The sequence below is a fragment of the Caretta caretta genome, chromosome 2, assembly GCF_965140235.1.
Source record: "Caretta caretta isolate rCarCar2 chromosome 2, rCarCar1.hap1, whole genome shotgun sequence".
Lineage (NCBI taxonomy): Eukaryota > Metazoa > Chordata > Testudines > Cheloniidae > Caretta > Caretta caretta.
Window position 1 is genome coordinate 45,764,905 of NC_134207.1, and position 12,616 is coordinate 45,777,520.

Below are 12,616 nucleotides of genomic sequence, written 5' to 3' on the forward strand. Positions count from 1 at the left end.
AATCCAATAAAACTAAAACTAAAAACCAGCTCAACATATAAAGTGAAATCCCTCACACACCACTACAGGGCCCTTTAGTCATGATGGTGAAAAATGCAAATAAAAATGCAAGAGCGTAAGTGTAGTTTCTTCAGTGTATCCAAGCAGGGGAGAAATACAAGGTCTGGAGTTCTGTTTACCAGACTTGAAAGCTCATAATGAATTAAAATCTAAGTAGATTAATTAATAAATCAACCCATTTGCTTTTTTAGCATGGCTGTAGCACATAACTGTGATGCCATACAGATTATTAAAGCTAAAGAGCAAATTCATGCCTCTCCCCACCTGAGTTATTAAACTGAAATTGTGTATTGGTGAGACATGCTTGGTTGCTGGGAGGAATGAGGGGCATCCTCCTGTCACCAACTGATTTAATCTGAAGTTTGAAGGAATGGTATTGATAATGGCTTCAGAAGTTGGTTCCTGAGACCTCCACATTACAGGTAAATGGAGAACAACAAAATATAGTGGATACAATCAGTATAGTGCATGATAAGCAGCACAATAATCTCAGCTTTCTTACCAATTTAAATCAAATGAGTTACCTGTGTTTTTGCTCCGGTGCTATATAAAAGTGCAGTACGTCCCATCGCTGCAGCGCTTGGTATGCAAAAGAAAAATGAAGGAATCACATTGCTGAGGCCATGAGCCAAAAGCTCCTGCAAAGTTTTTAAAAAGAATATATTATTTTATTCTATTGTTCTGTCATTTCAACATTTCTTGCCAACACAGGAATTCTCTATGTAAATATTAGCAATTATAAAGAACAAACTTTTAGGGAAAAACTGTAACATACAGTGTAATAGATCTTCCAGCACTGTATGCTTTCTCATGACTCTGTTATAACCTGAATGATCCAAATGCTTAGCTAGATTCGAAGGTAGATCAGGGAGTTATATTGTGTTTGGAGAATAAATGGCATTCCTAGTTGTTAGAGATTGGCTCCAACCACAACATTTACATCCAGATCCATTTTGAACAGCCCAAAGTTTGGGGGTGTTTAGCTCTGAAGTATGCTCAGGCCAATCTCCACTTTCAATAAGAAATATTGAAAAAGAATGGTTAATTACCTTCTTTGAGAGCAAGCTTTAATGGAGTAGTAGAAATGGTAACTTGCATTTATATAGTATCTTTCATGACTAATGTGCTTTATACCTCACCCAGGACTGAAATGCAGCTACCTCTGAGCAAAGACTTAGACATGAAAAGCCTAGTTGGGGCGAGGAAGCCATCCAAGATCTTGCAAGCTGCATACTGAGGTGAACATTGTGTTCTAATACAGTGTCTGATTATGGTTCTTCAGCATCAGTGCACTGAGGCAGGGAGAGAGCCCAGGGAGACCTTTTTCCTCTTCCCCAAACACTGAGACCACTAATGGCGCTGGCAGTACTTACTGCCCCATAGGTGGCATATCCAGCCACCTGCATGACCACGTGTCCTCCCACCTGCAGACCAGCAAGCTGCTGGAGGGCTCAGCTGTGCATGTGTATGCTACACATTTACTAAAGACACAGCAAGGGCTGCAGACTAAGTCCCCCTGGAGGCATTATCTTATTCCTGCCATTTGCAGCTATAATGCCTGCCATCACTCAGGCCATCCATCTTCTCTCTCCCTTCCCCACAAAACATGGCTTTGTGACATAAATCAGAACTAATGGAAGATTGCGCGCAGAAATATTTTTTAAAACATGAGCAAAGAAGACATTCACACATCCATGTCTCAATGACGTACTGATGTCAGAGTTTGCAAAAGACATGGGCTGGTTCAAGCAAAACTGAGGTGTCTGCAAAGACATTCAAATAAGTCTCCATCTACAAGGCCAATCATTCACTGTTCAGCCATGGCTTATCCACCTCAAACTGCTCCACAATGGGGCAGGAAGGCAGGGTTGGCATTTCAGTCCCACAGGCAGACAGAACTGGGAAGGGAACAGTTTTCCCATCCTGTTAGTATTTTAGAGAGTTCAAACATTTTTACAGTCTTGACTCATGATGAAAAGCCAAAATCTCAAAATAGTTAGCAAGCTGAACATTTTTTCCCCACTTTGGGTCAATCAAAACATTTTCTTTTGATAAGTTCAAAATGTTTTGTTTTGATTCTGACCTTTTTTCTTTTGTTTAACCTTTTTTCAGTCTATTTAGCTTACATTTCAAAACAAAAAGTCAGTCTGAACTGGAAAACTGAACGTTTTTGTTTTGAAAAGGTCAAAATGGAATATTTAGATAATTTTAAAATGTTTTTTCAACATTTTTTGGAGTTGGGAGATTCAGCTAAACTGACTTTGTGTTTCATGAACAATTTTGGTTTTGAGTAATGGACTTTTTTGACGAAAAAGGATTAGCTGAAAAATTCCCCATCAGCTCTACCTATGGGACCATATCCAACAGAGAACTTGACCCTGAGTACATGTATTTCCCACCAACTGCTTAAGTTATTATCTTCCCAGAGCACTCAGCCAACCTGACGTAGCTCCTATGCCACATCCAGCAGCAGAGTGGCATAAGCAGTAAACAGTCCACTGACACTTCAGCCTGTCCCTTGAGGATTGGAACCCTTAGGACTGGCAGCCTCTGCAGCTGAGGGTTTGGCAGCGTTGTCTTCTACTTCTTATGAAGAACAGCCTTTATAGTGTCTTCAGCACTGCTTCTACTTCTTATAAAGAATCATCCTTTACTTGAAATGGAACTCATACTTTGCACAAGCCCCATTTTGTAAGAAGATCAGGTGAGCATATGGGCCTGTAAGTTCCTGGCTCACTCCAGTTACTGCTCTGTTTCTTCAGTCTGTGGCCCATGTAAAATTCTTCTCTCACTGAGTTGCCTTGGAAGAAGCTGCCTCATGTTACGTCACTGAAGAACACACTGAAACCCAAGTTGACCACTGTTGGTGCCTAATGCAACATTCCATGGCTGCTACTGAGGCTTGTGTCCCCTTAGAATTAGTAGCATCCTTCACAGACTAGGAAGCTTTGCAGAGCTCATTTGGACTGCACTGGGTGTTTACTACTATCATCTAAAGTCCTCATGATAACATATGAAATGCCTCAGTCACCTGCTAAGCTCCTGACTACTGCGTGTTCCCAAAACATCACAGTCATTTTATGATCTGCTGGCACTGAAAAGAAAATGCTTTACCTGGTTATCATCCACAGAGTATTTGAACTGTTTAGCAGAGCCTTGAGCCAGGGCTAGTGATGCTACATAACCAACTAATGCTACTCCAAAAGCTTCAGTAACTACTTCAGAGAGGATGTTCATGGATGGGGCTTTCGGTGCTGGTATCCTGTAAAGGTAAATACAATCCTTTTTATTGGACTTGTGTGATATTGGACTTGTGTGATACATGTGTGATAAATCCTGAACCAAAGTTATATTTAATTGAAATGCAGACAAGCTCACAGAGACACAGGGCTTGTAGACACTGAGGCTTTTTGCCCTAAATGTCACATCATTGATACCACTTTTTCAGTTGCATCAAACAGTGGTAACAACAGCAGGAGCACTAGTGTAAAAAGGATGCTGGCAGCCACTAGCATTTTGAGAACCATGTTGGGTAGAACTCCTTTAAAGTACACAGTGCTTAAAATGCCAATGTAGCCTGTCACCTTGACAACATTAGTGCTCCTTCTGTTGACAGTGGGTGGTAGCCACAGTGCCCCCTATCTGAAAGATATATCAGTGTTAAATAAGAAATCTATGCCCCAAAATATGTATTTTGCTGACTTAATATGTGGGAGATAGGAGAATGGGATGACTAATAATAATAATAATAATAAAGTAATACTTCACAACAATTTAGGAGAGGAAGAATACCATATCCATTTGAATCTGCAGCCTGAATGAAACTATCTCAAATGGAATCTGCCATATGTAAAACAATGAACTAGTGAACTGCTAATGGGTCCACATAAATCAGCTCAGCCCCTGAAATCTTGTTTCCTGATTTTGTAACATACAACAATTTAATTTAAGCCTCTCAAAGCATTTACTGGTTTTTGGAGGTTACAGGCTGCATTTGCATTTCTTCAACACTTTCTGTAGCAATTCTTTATGAGTTATGTAGCACACAATAAGCTTCTTTTAATTAAAGCTGCACAAATAAATCGTAACTCTTCATGATACATATTAAAGAGATGCATTTAGCCTTATCCAAACCCTGAGTTTAGATATGTGATGCCTAATTTGCCCCAAACAGCTCATATAATTGGCTCTCTCAACAGATTCCAGTATCTTCCTCCTATTGCTGCAAGTTCCCAATACACACATGGTCTCCTGGGCTTCCCAGAATGCACTGGGCCTATGTCACATGGGGAAACCCTAGAAGTGGTTGGAAAACTAACGGGTGAACTTGCTAAGCCCCATTTTTAAACCTTATCAACTGATAATGATCATGAGAATCAGGCGGTATTCTGGGATCATGGACCCCAATGAAGTAGGTTCTCTCTATCTATAATATGTTCATCACCATAGTAACTATGGTGCTTCTATATTTGTTAAAATACTATTCAAAAATACATCCTTTGGTAACATATTCCCGTAAAAAAAATTATTTCATAGGAAATGTCCTATTAGACACCAATAGATTACTTGGGAAAGTAGGGGGAGAATGGCTCAATATCCCAGTTTAGAAATAAAAAGAAAAAATAAATAAAGTGAAAAGGTGTAGAAACACTGCTGCAGAAGAAGGGTGCTAACTACCCACCCTCTGCCCATGGCAAGCTCCTCCATAACACCTGGTCTGTGGCAGCACAGAGAGAATTATTTTGGTAGGTGTACTGGCGAAGGAGGCCTGGCAGTTTGTGTTGTAGTAGGGGAGAGTGTTTTACCACCCAACCTTTCTTATATCCACTGGACATCTTAGGGCATCATTTGTCCTATAAAATAATGAAACAGTCCCCACAGGCACCTGAACTTCTGCATTGCTCAGGATGGTATCAACAAACTTCTCCAGTGAGGGGCTATATTTGAGGGCTGAAACTTGAGTATTTGAAGTATTGCAGTACTCTCCATTTTCATTTTATTTGATCTTTTCATGGACTGTTCTCTAAACATACATACATTTAAAAACCATAAGCAAATAAAGAACACATTACCCTTCTGGAATATGTCCCACAACTGCTAGGCCATAGGTGTACTCCATATCAGCACAGTAGCAGCCAATGGATGTAGCAATGATCTATTTAATTCAGTACAGAAATGCTGTTAATGTTCCATTTATTAGGTACCCAAATTGCTGCAATATCTGAGTGCTTCACAGTATTTAATGTATTTATCTTCACGATATCCATGTGGGGTAGGGACATGCTATTATCCTCATTGTACAGAAATAGAACCGAGACACAGAGCGGTCTAGTGACTTGCCCAAGATCACACAGGAAGTCTGTGGCAGAGCAGAGAATTGAAACCAGATCTCTGAAGTCCTAAGCTAACACCCAGCCACTGGACCATTCTTCCTTCCTAAAGTTGCCTACTAGAGTCCTGAAAGATACCTCTCTAAATATTCCTTCCTAAAGATGCCACTCTAATGTCTTGAAATTTGCATACTAGTTAATAAAAATACCTTTATTTAAGCTTTAAGTACAATATTCTGTTTAGAAAGGATGACAGCCATATTAGTGGAAACTATGCCAAAAAATATATATCTTGTAAGTTTCACTACAAGATGCCATAGTATATAGAGCCAAAACATGTTGCTGCAACCCACTGAGGGCACAGCTAAGAAAATCAATGCATAGAACCAGAATCTGTAGGGATTATGTTGAGAAAATCTCATACTTCACTAAAATCCAACAAATATTAAAAAGTTTTGCAGAACTGGTCCAAAAGAGTACATCTGCAATGTGTTGAGCAATTACTGTAGAATATTACAGTATTTTGGTACGGGAACATGAACGTTTATGGTATTGGAGATTAAAGGAGATTGTGCTTATTTAAGTACACATCTGCCAAACATGAACTGCTGCCCCCACACCCACACCAGTTATAGATGTTCAATTTGTGTCCACCGACCCACTAACAAAATGCAGCACAAAACTGTATCCTTCCAAGTGCATGTTAATATGCAGCCTGTCAATGCCGAAGTCTTTTTTAACAAATTCTAGTGTTTTGAAGTAGCAACATGCTCATAGACTTTCAGGTCAGAAAGGACCATCATGATCATCTAGTTGACCTCCTGCACAGTGCTGTTTAGGTTGCTTTCCTCTGGGCTCCACCTCATGTTTTGTGTTTCAGAGAACTGGAAAACACATGTGCGAACTATTATTTGTACTAAGTATACGCTATTCTCTATAAGTTTTCTTATCCAAATGTGACTGTCCCCCTTCAAATCTGCACACCAAGGGGACAATCCATGCATGTGGCTACTAGTAGGGAAGCAGCACCATAATTCCCACCCTCTCAGGACCAGCACATGTTGTTCTTTGGGCATGGGATCTACACGATTTGGTGGGTCTCTGCACAGTGATGCTAGGAGAAACTCAGCAAGGGGATCTTCAGAGTTTTCATTCTCCCACATACATTTTTCTGTGGGTTTTTCAGGCCATTCATGTCCTTTTCAGTTTCTTTTTTTTAATCAGTTGCAAAGTGGCTGAAGAATTCCACTGTAACCTGACACGTTGCTGTGTATCTTACCTTGAACAATAGCATCTCCCTTAGGCTGCGGTGGTTTAGGTCTACTGGGTTTATTGCCTGTGCATTTCCACAACTTCCCCCTGACTTCCCCTCTGTCTGACTCCCTTGTATCTGACTAGGTCTCTCATGGTTCCTGGGACATGCTATACAAACACTTTTCTGACTGAATAATAACTCATCCTTTCTTGCTCAGACATGAAATTGCTTCTAGCTTAGGCCTTGTCTATTGTGTACTTCCTGCCATTTTGGGGGCATGTGCCACAACATAGTAATCCCTCAACAAATAGTTAGGTCTTTCAGTGTACATGGGGCCAAGCTATGTTGTAACAATATTTCTAAACCATGCTAGAGTCTCAGGTGTTCTAACACCAAAAGTCTCTGGTCTTTCAAGCTGCTACGTTTCTAGATCAAACTTCTAAACTAAGTTTGCGCCTCTCAGAGGGTTTACATATGTGGCTAAGAGACAAAAATGTTAAATTCTATCCAATCTGCATTCTTAAGCACACAGCTAAGAGATACAGTCATGGGCGGTCGGTATAATAAGCCAAGGAAAACTAAGCCTTCCCTGGTGCAGCCGCCGCTGACCCGCCACCAGACACCTGGGCAGTGGTGGCCCCGCCTCTTTCCCTCCCTGCGCCCCTTCCCCAAGGACCCCACCAGCTGCCTGCCTGGTAAGTCTTCCTCCTATCCTCCACTCCACCCCCCTCTCTGGAGGTCCCAGCCGTTCGCAGCATCCCTCCTCACTTTCCTTCCCTGCGGGAGTAAGGGAGTGAGGAAGGATGTGGCAAGCCAGTGGCAGGCAGGGGAGTGAGGAGGCCAGCAGCGGGTGGATGGGCAGGGGAGTGAGGAGGCCAGCAGTGGGGGGTCTCACAGCAGACAGGGGAGGACTGGCAGGGGGTGAGGAGATGAGTGGCAGGCAGGTGCAGGGGTGAAGAGGCAAGCAGAAGGCGTGCGGCGGTCTTATGGCGGGCGGGGAGGCTCTGGTGGGGGAGTGAGGAGGCGACCAGCAGATGGGGCAGTGAGGACAGCAGCAGGCAAGGGGTTCTTGCGGCACCGGAGTGGTGAGGAAGGATGCAGCGGGCAGGGACAGGGTAAGGAGGATCTTGGCATCGGGGGGCTGAGTGGGGAGGGAGCCAAGTAGAGGCAAGGTGGGGGTGGAGTCTGGTCAGAGCCAAGGACGGAAGAGGCAGGACAGGGAGCTAGCCTCCCTTAGGGAAACCCACCATGGATACAGTATTCTAATTATCTCTCCAGTCAACTATAGCAGAAAATTCAAAGGGACAGAGTCCATTTTCATATTAATTTTGAAAAGCACTTCCAAACTTCAATAGGGTCTTACAAGAAGCCACTTATCCATATGGAGAAAAAAAGTGTCACTTCTTTCTAGAAACAATATTTTAAAATTATGAAAGCAAAGTGAACGTACAGTCTACATTTATCTCAAGGACTGTGGCTTAAATAGTTACTCTACACAAAAGGATATCTGGGCACAGCTGTGAGAATAACTGGCTTTTCTGTCCGCTGGCCTTTCTGAAAAATCAAAACAAATATTGATTTCAGATCAACCCAAAATGAAAATGTTTCAAATGTTTTGGCAAATCAAAGAGTCAGAAAAAAATCGTTTGGGCCTGAACAGAAATTTTATTTCAGATTGAATGAAACAGTTTTGTTTTCAAACTTTTTAAAAACATTTTTAATTTTGTTAATAAATAATACATTTCAAAATGAAAAATCATTTTTAAATGAAACATTGAAATGTTTTATTTTGAAATTGTTGAAATGAAATTATTTGATTTTTTTCAGAATTGTTTTAGAGGGTTTTTATCCAACTGACATTTTGGCAAAATTGACACAAATTCACAAAATGTTTTGGTTCACCCAAACCTGCATTGTTTGGCAAAAAAAAAAAAAAAGTTTCATCCAGTTCTAAGTACCACAACTCCATCTGCCTGATGAACATAACACCTAGGAAAGGACACAAACACCGATAAGAAGAGGTTCTAGAAATATATTAAGAGGAAGAGAAAGCCAAAGGAAAATGTAGGTGTAGTGGGGAAGGAGAGCTAATAAAAGACATCAAGAATGCTGAGGTGTTTAATGACTATTTTGTGTCAGTCTTCACTAAAAAATTAATTGTGACCAGATACTAAACACAGTTAATATTAACAAGGGGAAAGGAACACAAGCCAGAATAGGGAGAGAGCAAATTAAAGAATATTTAGACAAGTTAGGTGTATTCAAGTCAGTGGGGCCTGATGAAATTCACCCTAGGGTACTTGAGGAACTTGCTGAAGCAATCTCAGAACCATTAGTGATTACTGTTGAGAACTCATGGAGGACAGGGGAGGTTCCAGGAGACTGGAGAAGGGCAAACATAATACCTATCTTTAAAAAGAGGAGAAAGAGGACTCAGGGAATTATAGACCAGTCAGCCTAATTTTGATACCTAGGAAGTTACTGGAACAAATTATTAAACAATCAATTTGTAAGCACCGGGAGGATAACAGGGTTATAAGGAATAGCCAGCATGGATTTGTCAAAAACAAATAATGACAAAACAACCTAATTTCCTTCTTTGACAGGGTTACAGACATAGTGGACAAGAAGGAAGCAGTAGACATGAATTATCTTGATTATAGTCAAAGCTTTTGACACATTCCCACATGACATTCTCATAAGCAAACTAGGGAAATGTTGTCTAAATCAGCGGCTCTCAACCTTTCCAGATTATTATACCCCTTTCAGGAGTCCGATTTTTCTTGCGTACCCCACATTTTACCTCACTTAAAAACAACTTGCTTACAAAATGAGACATAACACAAAAGTGTCACAGCACACTATTGATTAAAAATTGCTTACTTTCTCATTTTTACTATATAATTATAAATCAATTGGAATTTCAGTATTATACTTACATTTCAGTGTACAGTATACAAAACAGCATACACAAGTCATTGTCTGTATGAAATTTTAGTTTGTACTGACTTTGCTAGTGCTTTTTATGTGGCCAGTTGTAAAACTAGGCAAATATCTAGATGAGTTGATGTAGCCCTTGGAACACCTCTGTGTACGCGCACCCCTGGTTGAGAACCACTGGTGTAAATAAAACTACTTTAAAGGGGGCACACAACTTGTTAAAAAATCATATACAAAGAGTAGTTAACAATGATTCATTGTCAAACTAGCAGGACGTACCTAGTGGAGTTCCACAGGGTTCAGTACTATTCAATATTTTCATTAATGACTTGAATAATGGACTGAAGACCATGTTTATAAAATCTGAACATGGCACCAAGCTGGGAGGGGTTGCTAGCACTTTGAAGGACAGGATTAGAATTCAAAATTGACCTTGATATATTGCAGAATAGTTCTAAAATCATTAAGATGAAATTCAGTAAAGACAAGTGCAAAACAAAGTACAAATACACAAATAAAAATGGAGAATAAATGGCTAGGCAGTAGTACTGCTAAAAAAGATCTAGGAGTTACAGTGGATAACAAATTGAATACACATCACCAGTGTGATGCAGTTGTGTAAAAGGTTAACATCGTTCTGGGGTGTATTAACAGGAACGTTGCATCTAAGGGCTTGTCTACACTACCATTTAAGTCAATGTAACTTACGTCGCTCAGGGGTGTGAAAAAGCCACCTCCTGAGCAACATAAGTTACATCAACTTAAAGTGGTGTCTACACGACACTATGTCGTTGGGAGACACTTTCCCACCAACATAGCTTCCACCTGTCGTTGAGGTGGAATAATTATGTCAATGGGAGAGTGCTCTTCTGTCGACATAGTAAGTCTTCACCAGACACATTACATTGGTGCAGATGCATCGATGCAGCTGCACCGATGTGACACGATAGTGAAGACAGGCCCTAAGACACAGGAGGTAATTGTCCTGCTCTGCTCAACCCTGGTAAGGACTCAGCGGTAGTACTGTGTCCAGTTTTGGGTACCACACTTTAAGAAAGATGGAGACAAACTGGAAAGAGTTCAAAGGAGGGCAACAAATATATATATATATATATATATATATATATATAAACCTTACTCAGGAGGAAAGGTTAAAGAAATTGGGCATGTGTAGTCTTGAGGAAAGAAGACTGAGGGGGGACCTGGTAAAAGTTTTCAAATATGTTAAGGGATGTTATAAAGAGGACCATGATCAAAAGTTCTTATGTCCACAGAAGGCAGGACAAGAATTAATGGCTTAATCTGCAGCAAGGGAGATTTAGATTAGTTAGTAGGATAAGTTTTCTAATATAAGGATAGTTAAATACTGGAATAGGTTACCAAACAAGGTGGTGGAGTCCCCATTATTGGAGGTTTTTAAGAACAGGTTAAAATCACAGTTGGTCTAGGGATACATGGTCTTGCCTCAGTGCAGGGAACGGACAGTTCTTCCCAGCCCTACATTTCTATGATTCTATATCCTTTGTATTTTTGAGACTAAGCAGATGAAATTGGGTGGTTCCATAATCATCAGACATACAGAGAAGTACATACTACCAAGTAACTGGGAACAAACAGTAAACCAAATAGGTCACATGTCTGGCATAGTTTGAAATCAGACAGTTTTGTGCATAAATAGAAGCACAATTATTCTACAGTTTTCTAGATGCCATGTCATTCCAGAGATAGCTTGCAAAAAATCCAGTCAATTCAGCAGCATACAGAATAGTTAGTAATTAATTCAATGTGATTCCAAATTGGCCCCAGTTCTTTATGAAAAAATGCCCAACATAGTTTGTTATAATGACCTATGCAACATCAGTTGATTGTGCTTCAGCATTTTGCTTCCTTAGAAAATGTCTCCTTTTGTATAAGAGAGTCCAAAGAAAGCAAAAGTACAAGGTTGGTACACTGTGAAGAGCACATGGACTTCAGAATTCTTCTCTCAAAATCTGTTTGCTTTCTGTAAGAGGTTCTGAGTAAAACAGAATCCCAGCTCTGGGTGCAGGGAAATGTCTGAATTACCACTTGATGTCTGAATGTAGAGCACTCACAGCACTGTAGCTAATTTCTATTTACCCTACACCACATGAAAAGAAAACCGGAAGTTATAGAAAATGATAGTTCAGGTACTGATTTTGTCATAAATAAATGTAAAAAACAGTGTTTGACTACAGCTAACCAGCATTCGTCTCTTATGGCTTCAGAGCAAAAACATAGCAATTACATTTTTGTTTTTATACTTAAAATTGCTCATATTAACATTTTAGGCCTCATGTTCTTGTATATATGTAAGAAACAGTAAACATATGAAAAATGTTTTATAAATTGAAAACATGTGTCACTTCTATTTTTAATTATTTATCCAAACTGTTTCCTGTTCATACATTAACATACAGCCATGCAAATTAGCTCTGTATTTAATAAGTGGCAGGTGTGGCCCTGGGTAGCAATCGACAACACAGTAAGCTTTAGCAGTTTAGTTAAACAACTGCAAGCTTTGAAAGGCAATAAGTCTGATACTTGATTTCATACTTACCAGAATTAAATCAATGGGAAGAACTACTTTAATTTTTCTTTTAAATTTTTCATTCAGTTCTTTAACCAGAACGAGCACCACCAGGCTTACCAAGGACAGAAGCAATGCTTCTAATTGAACTGATTTGATGTTTTCAAATATGTAGGCATAAATCTACAGTGATAAAAAACAAAAAACAAAACTGAGATGACAATAGAATTGTATATGTGACAAAATACCACATGCTAGGATGCAACCTAATACATTCTCAGATGTACAGAACTATTCTTAAAAGCTGAACCAATGCTATAGGAGTTAAGCAACCTGACATAGTGGTATTCACTCAACATTTTGGAGGGAAAAAAATCATGGATCTACTATTACAAAAGGACTTCTGCTTGAAACAGTTCTGAAAGATGTGAATAGCTTTACAATAACTTTTTAATACAAACAATACTATACATTTCCACTAAC

The 12,616-nt window shown here is 39.8% G+C and overlaps 1 protein-coding gene across 4 annotated transcripts in view; it reads right to left on the reverse strand.

The window, feature by feature from the left end:
• Positions 1-12,616, reverse strand: part of SLC26A7 (solute carrier family 26 member 7) — a 139,783-nt gene that overhangs the window by 61,217 nt on the left and 65,950 nt on the right. For all 4 annotated transcript variants that reach the window (XM_075125062.1, XM_075125061.1, XM_075125059.1 and 1 more), the window contains 4 exons: positions 12,164-12,316; positions 5,133-5,215; positions 3,175-3,322; positions 585-698 (listed from right to left, as the gene is read on the reverse strand). In XM_075125062.1, coding sequence (XP_074981163.1) covers positions 585-698; positions 3,175-3,322; positions 5,133-5,215; positions 12,164-12,316 — 498 coding nt within the window. The remainder of the gene's footprint in view (positions 1-584; positions 699-3,174; positions 3,323-5,132; positions 5,216-12,163; positions 12,317-12,616) is intronic.